Raw genomic sequence first — 18,274 nt, 5'->3', positions numbered from 1 at the left:
AAGTGCTGGGTGGGGGCAGATGCTGCAGGCGAGGCTGAGGGCAGTGGGCAGCACACAACTCCGAGCTGAGTGGGAAGGTACTGAGCTGCCTGTTTCAGGGCAGCAGGGGCTGGTTGGGCAGGGGAACATCCTCCCCAGCTGTGACTGCAGCCTTTGAGCTGGATGTGCACACTGGTTTTCTCTGATAAATGAAGACAGGAGCAGAGGGTCTTCTGCCCACCTGGCAGTGCTGTGAGCACCTCTGAGTTAGACCAGGCTCCTATTCTAGTCAATGCTAGGACTGTGTGCTGAAATCTGGTTTTAGGAGAAGATAACCATCAGAGCTTCAAATGTCTCATGAATTGGTGCTGATAACACTTTATAAAAGATCCAGCAGTCTAGTCTTCACTCTATATATCAAATAGCTGGGAATAAAACTGCCTGAACTTTGACTTTTCTGCAATTACCTGGCACAATTTTTTTTCTGAAACTTATCCTTAATGAACTGTTCACCCTCCCCTCAATAAAAACTCCTGTCTGCCAGTGAAGGTGAACATCAGAATGTAAAGCAGATAGTGCTTACACGTGGATCATGAGAAACTGTAGAAAAATTAAAATACTGCATGGATTTTCCTGTTTCCTAGTTTTAAATTCACTTAAATATTTTATTTCAGAGTCATCTTGTTATGAGTGGAGTTATAGCAATAAAACTACTAATTCCACGGACTGGGGCATGTGTTGTTTATGCTTGTCAAAGCAATCTACAGTTTTTGTCTTTCAAAAACTGATTTCAAGTGTTTTCCAGCTCAGAGGAGAGTGGGACAGGCCTGTGGAAGGATGCAGGATGCTGGACAGGACCTGCCAAGGTCCCAGATAGCAGTGTAGGCTGCTGATGGCTGTAGACATTGGTTTTTGAAGGGGCAGGCTGAGCCCTTCTGTGGGAAGATCTGGTGCTACCTCCATGCCAGCCAAGTGCTTCCCACACATTTCTGGATGAGATGCACCTGGAGACCCCAACATGGGTCTTCTCCCTGTTCAGTAGCCACATTTGGAATTGCATCTGCAGGAAGTGGTAGTTTACTTTTTCCACAAGACCTTGGTAAAGCTTCCCCTGCAGCCCTGGAGGCCAAGAAAGTCAAGGTCACAGCTGCTGGTCAAGGACTTTTCTCGCTGCTTCTCCCTGTTGTGAAAGCAGAAGCTTCTTGGGGCTACAGGGGGCTTGTATCTGGATCTCCAAAGAGGAATTTTGGTGTTTGTGAGAGGGCTGGTTAACAATGAAAACTGGTGAGTGTCCTAGGAGTGCTTAGCATTTGTGTGTTTTACTCCAGTGACTGTTCAACGTGAACACCTATGGGTTGTTTACACTGTGTACTTCATCCCTGTGCCCCCACCCGAGAAGCAACTCTGACCACCTGCTGCTTTCACCCAGCACATCTGGCAGCTCTTTCACAACAGAGGACAATTTCAGATTCATGGGCCAGAGTGGGGAAGCGCGACTGCTAATCTGAGCTGCACCCTAAGGAGGTGTGTGTCCACTGCCTCATACCTAAAATTTCTCCATGTGCTCTGCTATGCTGGGTTTGGCTGGGATGGAGTTACTCTTGTTCACATGGGGCTGTGTTTTGGCTTTGTGTGAAAACAGTATGATAACACAGGAATGTTTTAGCTCTTGCTAAGCAGGACCTGCACAGAGTCAAGGCCTTTGATGCTTCTTACCCCACCCCACCCCACCAGTGAGTGGCCTGGAGATGCACAAGATGTTGGGAGGGGAGGCTGGGTAACTGTTTCGAATAGCAGGGATTTTTTTCATAGTTTTCTTGATTAAAAATTGTAGCTGTTTAGAAACACAAAAGCATCCTAAACTTAATAGAGATTGACAAACACCCTCTGGTCCAGGTTCATGGGAAGTTTGGGAAAAGACATAAAGTCAAGGCACAAATCTCTACAAATCAGGTGCATAGCACAAAAAATACACCTATTCAGGCCCAAACATTAGAGACCTAACCCCGTGGGACAGTAACTGTGAGTGAGATGGAAACTACCTGTCTAGCTCCATCATATTTGAAGGTTCTTTAATTATATCTAGCTAGATCTAGGCCACTGCATTCCATTTGATTCAGATTCAGGGTAGTAGAGTAGTGGAAAGGATTTTTTTTAACACACAGGTTTAGTTGAGCCAGAGACTTTAACCCCCATAGGTGTAAGGGCTTAGTATGAGTTTGTCTATGGCTGTGATGTGTATGTCTTAGTGTTGACAGGGTGCTGAGTGCAGAGACTAAATTTTATGGATTGTATTATCCTACTAACCCTTCTCTGTGCCTTCTCTTTAGTGATTTGCACTTGACAGTGCAAGCTTTTAAGATAGGAAGTAGAGAAATATCTCAATATACTCCAGGTGTTGCTAATGCAATCTCATTTTTCTTTCAGCTGTCAGAGAACTAATCCATCACGAGTCAGAAATATCTACTGAAGATGCATGTTTCTTTCCATTACAGTATGGTCAAGTGCCAGACTGTTCCTCTGAGGATTCTTTTGAAGATTCTAAGTTAGCAACTAAGTTTGATTTTACTCTTCCTCGACTTTTGTTTGCAGCATATTAGTCCACTGAAAGCTGCAGGATCTTAGTTATTAGAAAAACAAAGCACCGTCCCTCATTATTCTGTATTCTCAACATAGAGATACTTCTTTAGTCCTGATGCATTTCTGCAGATTGTTCAGCAGCAGTGCTCTTAGTGTAGCAGACCTGCAAGGAACTGAGGGGCATGGGGGAGGAGATGGATTCTGATGGAACTGCATCAAAGCAGATGTCTATGTGTCTCAGGGCTGCGGTGTGTTCAGGTGTCACTGACTTGCAGATCTTCTGTCGTTATCTGTATCACATCCTTTGAGGACAGCTATAACTCAGACTGCATCAGTCATGTTACTGTATTTTAGCATTTATGATGACTTCATCACAACCTTAAAGAGGACTAAGTTCTAGCTGCAGTGTGTGGTGGAGACCACACACAGTCCCTCAAACCAATTTTGTATGAGAAACTTATCAGAAAATTCTGGCACTGGTGAAAATTCATACTCAGTGATGTAAATAATGGTCCTGATTGTCCACACTGAGCAAGTGCACCTTATTGCAGATTTCTTTGGAGGCCTCTGTGGTCCTTTCCCCAAGTTAAGCTTCCATAGTGTGGAGTTGGTGGAGATGTAGAGCCTCGGGAGAACACTCATGGAACTCCACAGACCCAGTGTGCCTCTACACTGAATATGCAGGAAAGGAAAAAACTGGCTCCTGGGAACAACACTGCCCCTCCATGCTTTTCCACTAATTCCTCAAATCCCTTACATCAGGCAGAAGAGAGGCACATACTTCTGCTTGGAGTCCTTGTCTGTGAGCCTCTGCTGTGTCTCTGAGCAAGATTAGTGTCACTCCTTCATTTAACATTTCTGCCAAATGTCAAGGGAGCATTTGTACCTGTCCTAGTTCAGCAGGTGGGACCAGCTTATCACTGTGTGGGCGTGACCAAAGCTGTGTATTCTACACCCTCTATGCCATTTCCCAAGAACTGTTAACAATGGACCATTTGCAGCAGCTGCCCAGGGCACATCTGACCCCTCAGGCTGGGAGCTGGGTGGGAAAGACACCTGTGAGAGAGAAGCTGTCATAACCCCACTCCAGGAAGTTGTTGGCACCTCCACACCCACCTGGGGGGTCATGTCTGTTCATGGGCCATCAGTGATTCCAAAATACCCCATGACTCACAGAGTCAAATCATCCATTGTGGAACTCCCTGCCTTGGGGGAGGGACTGGATGTTCCCACCTGACCCTGAGGGTATATAATCTTGGGGGGTTTGGGGACTTCTGGGACCACTCATCAGATCCAGAGGAGCAGAACCTCGACAGGATGTGACCACCACTCTCAACCAGACTGTGACCGTCATCAGCACCAACAGGTTTTTTGCTTCCTTTTACTTTGGACTCAGAGGAACCACGTGGGGCTCAGCACGGGGGTCAATGAACCCCATTGTGTTTGTGCCCCAGGGTGCTGGGTTATACTTCTGGGTTTTGTGGGTTAACCAATTTCTCTGTGTCATTGCATTTATTGTAATATTTTTATTAAATTTGTGACTCATAATCCATTTGTGTTGGGTTCTTTTCTCCTGCTGGTTTGCCTTTAAACCAGCACAGCACCGAAGTATCAAAATATCTTTGCATGCACAGTGTTTGCATCTAAAAGGGAGGGAGGTGTGTCTGCCACTCTCAGAGAAAAAGAACAGATCCAGCTTTGACATGCAAATGTTGGATGTCTAAAAAAAACCCCTATGGATCCAAACACTGCTATCCAGGATCAACACTTCTGTGCCCAAATGTCTTCTGTGTGGAGTTCTGCCAGTTGTACAGTTCCTGCAAGGTTCGGGCTCACAAGTCAGCTAGGCATGCAAAGCATCAAGTGGAGAACTAGAGCTGAAATACGAAATGAGGTATTAGGTCATCTTGGAATTGGGGCATATGTTCTCCTACCTGGGAGTGATTTGACACTGCAGGCTGTTTGTTAGGGGAAAATGTGACTGCGTGGTGAAACTGGGTTTGTAAGGAATATGGAAATGCTGAGATCGATTTGAAGTGGTCCTTAGGTGCCTCAAGTCCTTTGGGATCTTCTAAGAAGTCTTAATCAACTAAACCTTTTCAACTGCAAGTCTTTTAAATGTACTTCTAACCTGTAAAAAATGTAGGACTCTGCAAAGGTCCTTAATCTCCTTCAATGCTCCTTTTTTTAGCCTCACTCCTAATTAACTGCTGTGACACCTCAAATGAGGAAGGTTGATGACCCTGTGCTGCTCAGTGTTTGGCAGTAGAAGGGTTTCAAACATGTTTCTATTATTTGGAGGCCAGGCATCACTGAGCAGAACAGATTTAGTTGCAGTAACCTTTTCTAAAATTATCCTGCTAATAAATTAGTCTCTCAGCAGAATTGAACCAGACCTATGTGCAAACCCACACTGTGCTGTCTTCTGTTTCAGCACACACTGGTAAATTCAGGGGATGAGCTTTGGGCTTACATCTCATCCTTTCATGATTACTGAGAGATGGTGGGGGAAACTACCTCAAAGAGTCTGTAAGAGGGAACAATAGTATTCTATTAGAAAAAAAAAATCATCTCAGACCAGGTACCTCAGTCCCACAACTGAGCCAGTGATGCATATTTGCTTCTTTGCCAACTCCTTGTAAATGGCAGTGCAGTGTCAGTGTGCAGAGTGCTTAGTAAGTCTATGTAAGGTGCAGCTACACAAAACCTGTCTTTCTATCTGGTTTTGGCTACTCAAACAGGGCACATCTGCAGGGAGCAGAGTGGAAGAATTTCATTCAATGGGGGCATTTGCACTTTGTGTTAGCCACAAGATCTCAAAAGATTAATTTTTTAAGGCATAGTTATTCTGATGTTTTTACCTCAGTCACAATTTTGGCATCACAGTCTTTATATTAAGAAGGGATTGTGAAAATGAAATTGCATTAAGGGATGGTCAATGTGGCAATTATTGCAGAGACTGGTTTCATTCAAAGCAAAACATAAAGTAGCTTTAAGCAATCTGCTTTGAAATGCAACTTGTATCTGGAATGCAATTTATTTCTTTAATATAAAGGAACAGAGCACTAGATCAGGTCAAAAACCCAATATAAAGCTTGGATATGCCTTCAGATTGCTTACCTGGAAACTCTTGTACAGTTTGCTCTACTGTTGGGGTGTAGAATACAAGTTTGCTATTCAGCACATAACACAACTCTGGCTTGAAGAGTAATCCATGGTGCAACATTCTCAAAGCTGCGGAGCTTCAGCCCCAAAGTTCTCAGCCTATTTCAACATGTCCTTTCCCTTTTGTCCACTAGGTTATTCCTTCCTTCAATACCTTCTGATATGCAAAAGGTAAGAAAAAAAAAAGTAATACCCAACTGTGAGTGAGGATCACACAGATATTAACTGCAGAAATTGCCAAAAAAATCAAATTGATTTTTTTTCTCTCCGTGTGAATTGGAGTATTTTGAACTGTAGCCATTCCCAAAAGTAATGTTACTAGACTTGATCTTCTACTTGATTACAGTAGAAAATGAATAAACACAACCTATAAATATCAAATAAAATGAGACAGCTTGATACAAATATTTTACATTTATTGGAAGAGTACAGTAAAAAGAGGACTGCAGACTCATTAGTGGTAACTGGTCCAAAGGAGAAGACAAAGGACTATTCAAAAAAGGTCTGCAGTTTACAAGAATACTGAGAACCTGTTACATAACAGCCTAGGAAAATAAAAAGTTAGCTTGAGTTCTAAAGTGTAACTTTAAAGTATATAAAAAATTGGCAAATAAATAAAGTTCAAATGCAGATCTATTTAAAACTATAAAGGACAGACAACTGGCAAATGTATTACATAGTTATCATTTTCAGACTTGACTAAAAGCCAGATTAAACTCACAAATGTTGTTTCCTTTTTTATTTTTTAACATGTGTACTTTAGGGAAGAAGCACCCCTTTCCAGTGTTACATATTATCGACCTGTTTCGCAAATATATTATTTTTAAACAACAAAGAGCATAAAAGGTGCTTTACTTGACATGAAACTTGCTGGTGCATTCTTTGGCACAAAATTGAATAGATATCTGAATACATTTGCACGTGGTGTCTGTGCCCACTCAAGGCTACTGGTGTCAAAAGTCTTGCCTGTGATGGCAGGTCAGTGAACTGAATTTCCCTCCTACCCTAACATCCCTTCTCTGCTCCTGCTGCCTACAGCTACATGAAGGAAAAGTAACACATGCAACTCCAAAACCAGCAGTCCTACCACCCCTAGTCCAAGTTTCACCTCTGGAAATCATTTGAACATGGATATAACTATACAGTCCTTTAACAGAAGGGACAAGGCAGGTCTTTATTGCTGGCTGTCATTCCTCAGAATTTCTGTGCAGGAGTCTGCCTTGCCTTTTGTGTCCAGAGTGATGAGCCCATACAATGAGTTTTTTCCCTATTACATATTTTTAGCATTTTAATGACCATTAGGTGGAAAAACAAGTGACCTTGTCATTTACAGGTAATGGTACAATTAACAGTTGGAACAGACATGTCAAGTCATGCCAATGGAGACCCAGTGAAAGATCAGTTCCCTGTACCAATACAACAATAATGCTTTAACTCCTGCAGCTGCAGGTCTCAGCACTTGGTGGTGGAGGGACTTGTGTATAACTACCAGTATACACAGACGTTGTATGATACACAGAAGCTAAATTTCTGGAAGAAAAATAGATGACAATAACGAAAATTAGCACTACCTGGAAAGGTCTGTTAAGAGAAGGGAAGTTCACAGCAAGGCTTAGTTAGAATTAAGTCACTGCTGTTAATTTTAAAAATGCTGTTCAGATCTGGTCTGACAGCAAACTGATTCCTTTCTCAAGGAGCATATTTAGCATTATATTGTTCCCTGGGTGGAGCAGGATGTTCTGTATTGTAAACTAGGCAGTCAGGAATGTTGTTCTTCTGATGTCTTTTGTGACGTGGCTACTTCACAACATAGTTATGGTCTACAACTTGATTTAAAACTTGATTTTAACAATGTGCTTCACCTTGACAGATTACCTCAATTTTCATGCAAACACATTGCCATAGGTGTCAATGTGTAACATCACCACAATATTTTGAGTCAAACAAATGGAGGGTTATATTTGGACTTTTCTGTCACAGGAATAACTTTTGGTAAGTGCAAGGGCGCCATCTGTGGTACATGGTCCCATCAGAACTAGGAAATGTTTGGGAGATGCAGCAAGTACAGACTATTACAGCACAGCTCTGCTGAAAGTGTAATCTTACTGCGGACCTCAATTTAAAGAATAGAAAGATTCTTTAAGATTGAAACAATAGCTCAGAGTGAAGCAGTTTACATATCACTAATCCAAGAATTTTGAATTACTAATGCATTTAACAACTATGGAATTCTTCATACAGTGAGAAGGACTGAACTGACTACATATAAAGACACTACTGTGGACTTTCCTTTTTTCAGTTTTTAAAACTTCTGGCTCATAATTCCAACATCTGTAATCTGGAATGTAACACTGATCTATCTGATTTTTCTTTTAAAAAGCCTAATTGCCTTATACAGATGAAGAGTTTCAATGGTTGGCTCACTTACTGGACTCACAAAACTTACATATTTACCAGCAAATACCTGTATTTCTAAAACTAGATGATGCTTCCAAATAGTAGAAATTTAGGATTTTTGCCAAGCCTTCTTTGCTCAGTGTGAAACCTGGTTATCACACTGGTTCACAGGCCACACTTACCCGTAAACACAGAGCCAGTTATCACAAGTTTTATTTACAGAGCATTCCATTCCGTGAAGAAAGCCTGCACCTCATGGCTCTTCTTTGTTTTCAATTTAAGACCTCAGTCAACTATACATGAGGGCTTTATTTATCTATTTTTTTCTAAGTATGGCTATCATTTTTTGATTTAGAGATAGCATACATATCCAAGATCTATAAATGAACCACTCTGTCATAGATATAATCTGAAACAGCTGCAAAACAACAATGCTTGTAGCTAGTAACCTAATTAGTCTTTTAACCCCCAACCACAGCATCTGAAAATTCTAATTTAAATCTTGCCTAGATGATGAGAGAACAGTGTTCTAAACCAGGCAGTACTATACCACTGCCTGAAAATGTAACAACTCAGAGTTAACATCCAAATTCTATTCCTAAACATATATCCCAGTAGAAATTTTATATCAAAGAGACAGAGGATCGTAACAGGGACATAATGGCAACTTAGGGTTGTTGGTGGAGGTAGCATTGCCTCGGAGAGAACAGTAAATACATCTCTGAACCTTTCTGTTTCATATATTAGCAGTAAGGCTGAAACATAGGAATTGCTTTTGCTTATTTGATGGAGAACACAAATCAAAACTGGATTTTAGAGTCCAAACTGTGAAATTTGGCGGTATTAGCTGCTGATTTAAAGACAGTGCCTGGCTTCCAGCTCCTGTTCTACGTGGTGCTTATTGTAATGAACACAGTGACTCTGACAAGTGAATGTGGAAGTCAGTGAAAATGTGGGAGCTGCCAGGCAGATCCTGCTAGATTTTCAATGAGGGAGTCTTCCCTTCTTTGGTCTAAAAGTAAGGATGGATATTAATAATGCACTACTATGCAATTCTGAGAAGCTGTAAGAGCTGGAGATCACAGGTAAATTATCACTTTGAGGAAAGAAATGGTGGTAATACTTGAAAGACTGTTCATAATGTGACAAGTGAAAGGATTCGTCTGTTTCGACTTGCAGTTCTCTACTTTTGAACCTTATTTATTTATTTAGGATGAGAAGCTGACCCAAGGGATAGCTACTCTTAAAGAAACTTGATACATTTCTGAGGTTGATGCATTTTCCCGGTAAGTTGTTACTGATGATTATTTAGGCACTGCCTTTGTTTGTTTACAACAAATCTGCAGAAGGAAACTGAAGATAACATTTTTAAAAGGGATGGTGTTTCAAATTTACCACATCTCCCTTAAAAACTGATGGTGGTTTGGAACTTCAGGAATACTGGACCTGCCCTGTACTTTGTAATTACTAACTAAAGTCCTGTATTACTAGAAGTGAATCATGAAAATGATTCTAAGAGGAAACAAATGTGTAACTTGGTGGGTAGTAGGGGTGTTCTTCCCTGACTTGCCGAGTAAGAATGATTCCAATAATGTCCCAAGTGCTTTTGTGCTTTAGGGGGAAAAAGTTCATTGGTGAACTCTTAATGCAAACTATTTTATGCTTGGCCATAAAAATGTTATACATAGGAGTGCACTGGCATAACAAATATTTCTACTGCCTACAAATAAGACAGAAAGTGGATTCCCTCAGATGGCCTCTTTCTTTTCAATGCGCCTTTGTAATGAGATATAATCTGTGGCAATCTGCCTTTTTCAGAACTGCTGCTCTTGAACATCATGTTTTATGGCACTATTTACACACTAACTTAGGTCTTCAAATATTGCAGTCTCTCAAGTCCGTCAGTAGCACTGTCATTTACAGGATACAACAGCAAGAATGCTGGAGACAGGGTTAGTATTTAATCACTATTGTTAATATTTGTGCAGCAGCACGAAAAACTGAGGGAGACATTTTTAAATGCTTCTGGGAGTTTGTTACTCTGTAAACTCAGAAAAATGTGGGGTTGCTCTCTGTTTTCCTTCAGCATCTTTACAATGGGCGCAAAAAGGGTAACAAAATAGTTGTAAGATATAACAAATGGGTAACTTCTTAGTCAGTTTTAATGATATGCTTGTAGGATTTAAGTTAAGCATATCAGGTGGTCAAAGACATGGATGAAAAAAATAATTATCAATAACCTCATAATTCTTCAACCAGTTTTCTGTTTCCCTTCAGTAAGAACAGGCTTTACAAACTGCAGTTCTTACTGAATAGCCTTCTGGTGATGTAGATCCCAACAACAACTTTCAAAAAAACTTTAGGCAACTGTGCAAAACGGCATATTTTTGTTAAGAGGAAATGCAAAAAGGCATATTTTTGTTAAGAGGAAATTTATCAACTGTAGTTGATAAATGAAAAGCTAGTTCATAGGTTTTCACAGAAACTTATGAAAATTTACACTTCACAGATAATGCCTGGATGGGATGCTAATTCTACAAGATTACCCTTTGCTGAAACAAAGTTTGTTTTCAGACAAGACACTTCTCAGTGTCTTACTTTCCATAAAATAAAAAAAGCTTAGGAATCCTTATGATTTCACTGATGACTAGACTTGGAAGCTAATACGTGCTTATTTTCTACTGAAAACAAAAGATGCACTTTTAGCCTTTAATTTTTGTAAAATGGTGAATGCAATTCCTAGGAAAAACCTAAAACCAAAAAAATAACCTGCTGGATTCCCTCTCATTTAACGAGCTGAGTATACAGTTTCTCCTGTTTAAAAGTGCAAAATAATTTAGGATTCCCTTGGAGCCTTGCTGGTTGGGACAGTGCCAGTATATGAACATACCCTGAAATCCGTACTTGCAAAAGAGACAGAATCTTAACTTCTTTGTGAGTTTCTCAATGATAAACACAGGCCATGAGCCAAGTGACCAGTGTCTGAATAACCTAATGCAAGGCTAAGTCACCCAGGGGTCATGGATAGCAGATATGGCAGTTTTGCTCCTGGAGTTCCATCTTTGTTTTAAATTACAAGGCTACTTGTGAATTCTCCTGTAGGAAGTCTACAAAAACATAAACCAGTACCTATAGGTATGGATTCCACTTCCTAAATTGTATAGTTTCAATATTTAGAAGTGAGAGGTGATGAACAAGTTCTGCCACAAACTGCAAAATTAATGATATGGAAACAGTTTAAATAATTGAAAAGATGCACCTGTGTTGAGATTTATTCTATATCTATAAACTCATTCTGGTATTCTCCCAGTGTTAATGGTTTGGAACTGAACTGAACTGAACTGATGCCTCCTTCAGGAACAGTAATAAATTGTCTTAATGCTGTAGAAATTCCAGGTTTTAAAAAGACTCTAAATTTAAGCAGAAGCATGATACAATCTATGAAGGTTAACTATTTCAGAATAAAGTACTAGTACAATTTTTATCTTTCTGTGAGATTTGGGATGGTGACTGGTTAATTTAGGACAAAGAAAACAGTGTTTTATTTTCTAAAAATAAAGCAGTATTTCTTTGCTGTCAAGAGGGCATATGCCAAAGAAACAGTTCACCTCTTTAACAGAAGAAGAGTATTATCTCTCCAGGAAAGCTATGAATGCTGACAGAGAAGACACTCTTATCCCTACCTGCACACTTTAGTGATGATACAAAAGAACATGCAGAAGGATGAATCTTGGATTTTTCCAAATGATTGTGAAACATTCCTTAAATCTTAGTACACTTGCACTTGCATTAGCACACTAGCAAATTAAGGCACAAACTCTGTGTACTACTTAGAAGCATACAAACTAAGAAGAATGTTTCCTATTGCTCTTGAAAAATATCTCTGGGCTACTTGAAGGGCAGACCTAAGTAAATATATCCAGTACATGTAAAATGAAATTTTAATTTATGCCACCATATTTTCCAAGCACTAAACCTTCATGGGTGTATCTATACACATGCTTCCTTAGCTCCAAGAAAAAAATCACGTAAGAAATGCAAGAAGCACTCACCATTCCTGACAGTACCAACTCAAACACAGGTGGTGTGCTCCACCACAACCATCCGTTATTGTATTTGGACACTAAATCCTATGTAACAGACACACTCTTCTAGACTACACATATTTTGGTCACACATAACCCTAAACCACCACTCAGTACTACTGTAAATATACTTTAGAGAGAAAAAGTTATGTGGACAATAGAAAAGCCACCCTAACAGAAATAAAAATGTAATGTAGCCACTGACTTCACTACACCTCACTCCCACTGTAACACTAAAATATAGGGCTAATTAACATTCCAGATGCTGTGTTACTTATAATCCCTGTTTCTTACTTGCTTTAGCAGCAACTGGTATCCCTTGATCCGAAAAACTTTCAGTAAATTCTTAGAAAAATTTTAAGCACCTTAATGCTGGAACTCGGACCAGGATACTGCCTGTAACTTGTTCCTAATTCTATGTAGAGCCCTAGAAAATAATTCCAGCTGCAAAGAGGATCCAGAGTCAGAGTAACAAACTGTGCATTTCCTCCCTCCCCTAACTAATAAGTTTTTATTCTTTCTGGCTTTTTTTTTAATACATACATATATATATATATATATACACACAAACACAAGGTTTTAATTCCTAGTGAATTTAAACCTTGTTTATCCCCAATCTTTTCAAATATGATTGCAAATATTTATGTAAGAAAAATAGAAGGTTAGTATTTCTACTCTGCTGTTCCCTGCCTATAAGAGGCTTTTAACGTGCTTCTTTACTTTTGGTTGCTTGAATAACTTCCTCATGCCATACAGAAGTAGTATTTCCCTTTGGACACTGTGATGGAATGTACTATTTTTAATATAAATTTTGTAGGCTCCAGCTGCATTCTGAGAATTTTTACCAATTTAAGGAAAAAAAATCAGAATCAAAAGAAAATCTAGAAATACATTCTTTAACTCCTCTAAGATCAATGATACTTGTGATCTGCTGCTGTAATTAGTAAAGCTCTTTTTTGAGGCCTACTGCTTTTACATATTCTTTGGAAGGCAGATGATTTGCAGTATTTCTTAACATACATCATTAAGACTTAATATTGGTCTTTTGTTTCTTGAAGAAACATAGGTCACTGTAAAAGAGACATATTACTGAATTCTGATGGCTTTGTAGGAAGAAAAAAAAGGCATAGCTTAGGTAAATCACATCAAAACTTGGAAGTATAATATGGTAAAAAATGCACAAGTAATTCAACTCGTACAAGAGAAAATTCTGGAGTTTACTGTTCAGTAAGCACATTTGCATCCAGAATCTGACTGACCTTCATCCTTAAAACAAAGCATCACTTAAAAATATCAGATGCAGAAAGGATTTAAAAATATAAAAGTTTCTAATTGAAATACTTGTCAAAACTGTCTTCAGCTGTAAGGCCAAGATGTATGGCAGTCACTACATCAGTGATGACATACAGGACAGGGACAGCAGAGAGAGAACACAGCTTAAAGTAGAAAACCTCTGAAAAATGTCACTAGCAGTTACTTGTTGTAAAACAGATAGAAGCCACAGTCCCTTAAATTTATAGTATGTGCTTTCCTATGTACATGTAACCTAAATTACAGTGTTACTGTGACTGGATATATAGCATTTCGCAGCATGTATCTCTAATGCAGGTGTAGACATCATTCAAGATGGTACACATGTATATAAAACCCCCAGTTAATTTCAAAGTAATCCTAGAAGAATATTGCAAATAATGTTGGGTAAATGCATAGTGTTTGAAGGCAAAAATTACTTCACTGGAAAATAAAGTCCCACATATTGAGTTTGGCACTTGTTTATCACTATGTCACTTTCTTTTTGATTGAAGACAGCTCTTTCTGAATCTCACTGAATTTTGGCCGGTTTTCTGGCTTGTAGTCCCAGCATCTCTGCATTACTTTATATATTTCTTCTGGACACTTTTGTGGTGCAGACATTCGGTAGCCTAGTACACAAGAAAATGAGGAAAATGTTTAGCACTGAAAACCAATGCATATTGACTAATCTAAAAAGACATGAGCAAAGTTCAAGATCATTACATTATAAAAGATTTTCAGGGCAATTATGAGGGAAGTCTTCAATATATAACCTACCCATGATAAGAAATTATGAAAGTAACTATGAAAGCTCATGCACAATAACATTAATGTTGGTCATGCTAAGTTGTCAGTGAGCTTTTTATCCCTAAGTCAGCAATCTGTATCATTTGTTTCCTGAATCATAGAAAGTAGCTACCCTTTAGTTTGTAATTGTCTTTCCTTTTTCTCCCTGTAGTGGGGAAATCAATAATAAACATGAAGATGGGAGGAAATGTCTTTGCTTTTTCTGAAAATGGATGAACTTTTATTCTTATGCCTCCTCCCTTTTTTTTTCTCCTTAAGAAGTTCCCTCCCCTTTTGCACTTTTGTCATTTACTTCTCCTCCCTCCGTTTTTTTTAACATTTTATCTTATCATTAAACACTCTTTCTCTTCTGGTTTGCTTAGATAGACAGTGGCTTTCCACACCTCTCTGCTGACATCAGCTGCAGGAGCTCTCAGACTTGTCAAGCAGGAGAATGGACAATCAGTTAAGATATTAGGAGGTAATTGCTCAAAAGTCACAGGTAAGTGGCCATGCAAGCACATCATCAATACCCCTGACCAGGGATGTCAAAGGCAACAAGCAGATCTGCTGCAAGTGTGTAGGTGACAAACGGAAGGCTAGCAAAAATGTGTGCCCACTGCTGAATGAGGTACAGCACCTGGTGACACAGACTTGAGAAGGCTGAGGTACTGAACACCTTCCTCACCTCAGCCTTGCTAGCAAGACCAGTGTTATGTTGCATTTTGAGTTTTGTGCTGCAGGACAATACCCATCATATGAAGAAGACCTAGGCTGAACTGGTGTTGGTGTCCAATGATGAACTGTTTTTTCCTGCCCAAAGTACCTACCCCATTCTAATGGACTATTGCCTACAATATGGAGGGGTGGAAGACAGCCCTGGAAAGAACAAAGACTGCTTAAGCGCAGGAATGGATAGATTTAAGATATGAGTGACGTAATATGGTATGGAATAAGGGGTGGAATATGTTATGGGTTTGGCCAGGTGGGCCTAAATTTAGGTTTTAAAGTTCAGCTAGGCCTAGGATTGTCAGCTGATTTAAGCTGGGCTGAGCTAGCTAACAGCTGACTTCTTCCAGCCAATAATATTGTATTCCATACCATACTACATCATCTCAAAGGGTGTAAAATCCAGTGTGTGGGAGTGGCTTGGTTAGTTCTGCTATGGCCGAGGTACAAGCCAGACGTGATCCAGCTTTTGTCTTGGAGCAGGCAGTGCTCCTGCCCCTGCTGCCTCCGCTTGCATGTTGTTTGCATTCAGGGAAGTAGAAACATTTTTGTTGTTACTCTTTCTGTTTCTTGCTATGTGTCTCTTAGAGTACTTACAGATCTAGTGTAATATACTTTGCTTTGTATTAATTGGGGTGTGGGAAATTATTTCTTGTTATACATAACTTGTGTAAATGTGTGTTATATTGTAGTTCTCTCTTAGTTTTCTCTTCTCTGTATAAATACATGTAGTTAGTTTCAGCATAAACCTGCTTTGAGGGTTTTTTTTCCTCTCCCTCTTCTCTTCACTTAGCTGGCTGGGGGGAGGAGGAACCCTCTTCACTCTGTCCTGGACAGTTGGTGTTTTGCCAGCTCAACCCAGGACAACCAGTCTTCAGGAATCTCAAGCCCCAGAGACCAGAGCGAAAGGCTGGAGCAAAGAAGTACAACTGGTGGAAGAGGACCAGGGGATACTTAAACACACTGGACTGAGGTGAGTCCATGGGACCTGGTGGGATGCACCCCTGAGTGCTGAGGGAGATGGCTGATGTCACTGCAACACCACTCCCAACAGTCTTTCATCCATCATGGTGATGACTGGGAGAAGTACCTGAAGACAGGAGTAAGGCATATGTCACTCCTGTCTTTTGAGAAGGAGCACCCAGGGAACTGCAGGCTGGTCAGCATCACCTTGATCCCTGTGAAGGTGATGGAGCAGCTAATGCTGGAAACAATTTCCAGGCAACTGAAGCACAAGATAGTCATAAGGAGTAGTCATCGTGGATTCACTAAGAGCAAGTCACGCTTGGCCAGTGTGAGAAATTTCTGCAAGGACATGAGAGGCCTGGTACATCAAGGCTTTCAACACTGTCTCCCATAAAACCCTTACAAAAACACTGTTAAATTACAGGTTAGATGGCCAGGAGGTGGATTGAAAACTGGTAGAACAGTGAGTCTGGAAGGGAGCTGATGAGTGGTTCGAAGTCTGGTTGAAGGCCAGTAACTATAGTAACCCAGTGTCAGTAGTGGGTTCAGTTCTGTGTCACATCTTCAATAACGATCTGGGTGATGGGGGGAGGGCCTGACACATCAGAGGGTGGTGCTGCCATCCAGAGGGACCTGGACAGGCTGGAGAAAGGGGCTGACATGGAGTTCAACAAGGTGTAGTGCAAAGTCCTGACCCTGGGGAAGAAGCAGCCTGAGCACCAATAATTGCTGGGGGCTGTCCAGTTGGAAAGCAGCCTGGCAGAAAGAGACCTGAAGACCGTGGCAGACACCAAGGGCTGAACATGCACCTGCAATGTGCTCTTCCAGCACAGAATGCCAGTGGTATGCTGGGCTGCACCAGAAGTGTTGCAGCAGGCTGAGGGAGATCATCTGTCTCTCCTGTTCCATGCTGGTGAGGCCACACCTGCAGAGCTGGTCCAGTACTGGGTTTCCCAGTACAGGACAGACATGGACATGCTGGGGAGAGTCCCTTGAAGGGTCTCCAAGGTGACAGAGACACTGAAACAACTCTTCTATGAGGAAATGTTAACTGTTCATCCTGAAGAAGAGAAGGCTCAAGGGCATCTCACCAATACATATAAACACCTGCAAACAAGGTGTGAAGAGGACAGAGCCAGGCTCTTTGCAGTCTGTGCCCAGCGATGGGAGCAGGGGCACACTGAAACATGGGGGTGCCTCCTGAACACACTTTTTCCTGTGTGAGGGTGACCAAGCACTGGCACAGGCTGCCCAGGAACATGGTAGCATCTCCATCCTTGGAGATATGCAAGAGCCATCTGGACATGTTCGTTTTTGAGCTGGGTGGTTGGACTAGATGACATTAAGAGGTCCCTGCGCATCTCAGCAATTGTCTGACTCCATGTTTTAAACTTTGTTTTAGATCATGTAGCAGTGTTACTAGCTTAGAGTCTATTTATAGGTTACACAGTACTAGTATGCAGAGGAGGAACAGTTCTGAAATGTCAATAAAGAGGATGAAAATAAATCAAAGTCCTGAAATCCTGCTCACAGTTATTTGCTATTTTAAGTAAAAGCCTTTTGATTATTTTGTAAAAGAGAAATGTGGCTTGCAACACTCAACTAGCTTACTATTCTCCACAATTGCTAAATCTTTCTATGAAATGCTTTAATACAGAAGATGCAATGATATGGTTTTATTTCTGGCAGTTTAGAATATTTATACCTGCATTAGCATAATCCTAAATAATTCATTCTGGTCAAGCCTCTGCTTTGCAGAGCAGTAAGTGCCTCCTCTCCATCTCACCTATTAGTCCTGCAACACTGGAAGTCAGCATGCTGCAAGTCCTCCATCCTTTACACTACTGGTCAGTATATTCCTTTTTCTCCAAAGGCCCACACACAACTCTACTCCACCCAGAGAGCCATTTAGAAAACCTCATACTATTTTTCATAAAGTTGTTACACAATTTGTATGTTATTTCTTTGCTGTTTTGTACTGCATGCACTGCATCCTTATGGAGCTATACAGCATTTATTTCATTCCCTATGAATCATTACCTTTCTCAACTTGTTCTCGTGCTTGTTGGTTGGTCATTCCAGGGTATGGACATACTCCTAAACTGAATGTCTCCCACAATAGGATTCCAAAGCTCCATACATCACTCTCAGATGTGTATCTCCCTAAGAAAGGAAAGCAAGCCCTCAGCTTAACATACAGAGAAATTAATTTTTCAGATAATTATGGCCAAAAAATTCCGTAAAGGTGAAATGTTACGTTGGGAAGCTCAAAGCATAACAAAGCTGCAACGACT

General features: G+C 40.5%; 1 protein-coding gene across 5 annotated transcripts in view; it reads right to left on the bottom strand.

The window, feature by feature from the left end:
* Window positions 1-6,123: 6,123 nt before the first annotated feature.
* Window positions 6,124-18,274, bottom strand: part of FER (FER tyrosine kinase) — a 161,522-nt gene continuing 149,371 nt past the window's right edge. For all 5 annotated transcript variants that reach the window (XM_071579890.1, XM_071579894.1, XM_071579891.1 and 2 more), the window contains 2 exons: window positions 18,021-18,143; window positions 6,124-14,128 (listed from right to left, as the gene is read on the bottom strand). In XM_071579890.1, the coding sequence (XP_071435991.1) occupies window positions 13,986-14,128; window positions 18,021-18,143 (266 nt within the window). In that variant the 3' untranslated portion in view covers window positions 6,124-13,985. The remainder of the gene's footprint in view (window positions 14,129-18,020; window positions 18,144-18,274) is intronic.

Source organism: Pithys albifrons, chromosome Z (genome assembly GCF_047495875.1).
Source record: "Pithys albifrons albifrons isolate INPA30051 chromosome Z, PitAlb_v1, whole genome shotgun sequence".
NCBI lineage: Eukaryota > Metazoa > Chordata > Aves > Passeriformes > Thamnophilidae > Pithys > Pithys albifrons.
The sequence above is the reverse complement of the archived record's forward strand: the minus strand, read 5'-3'. Positions and strand labels throughout refer to the sequence as shown.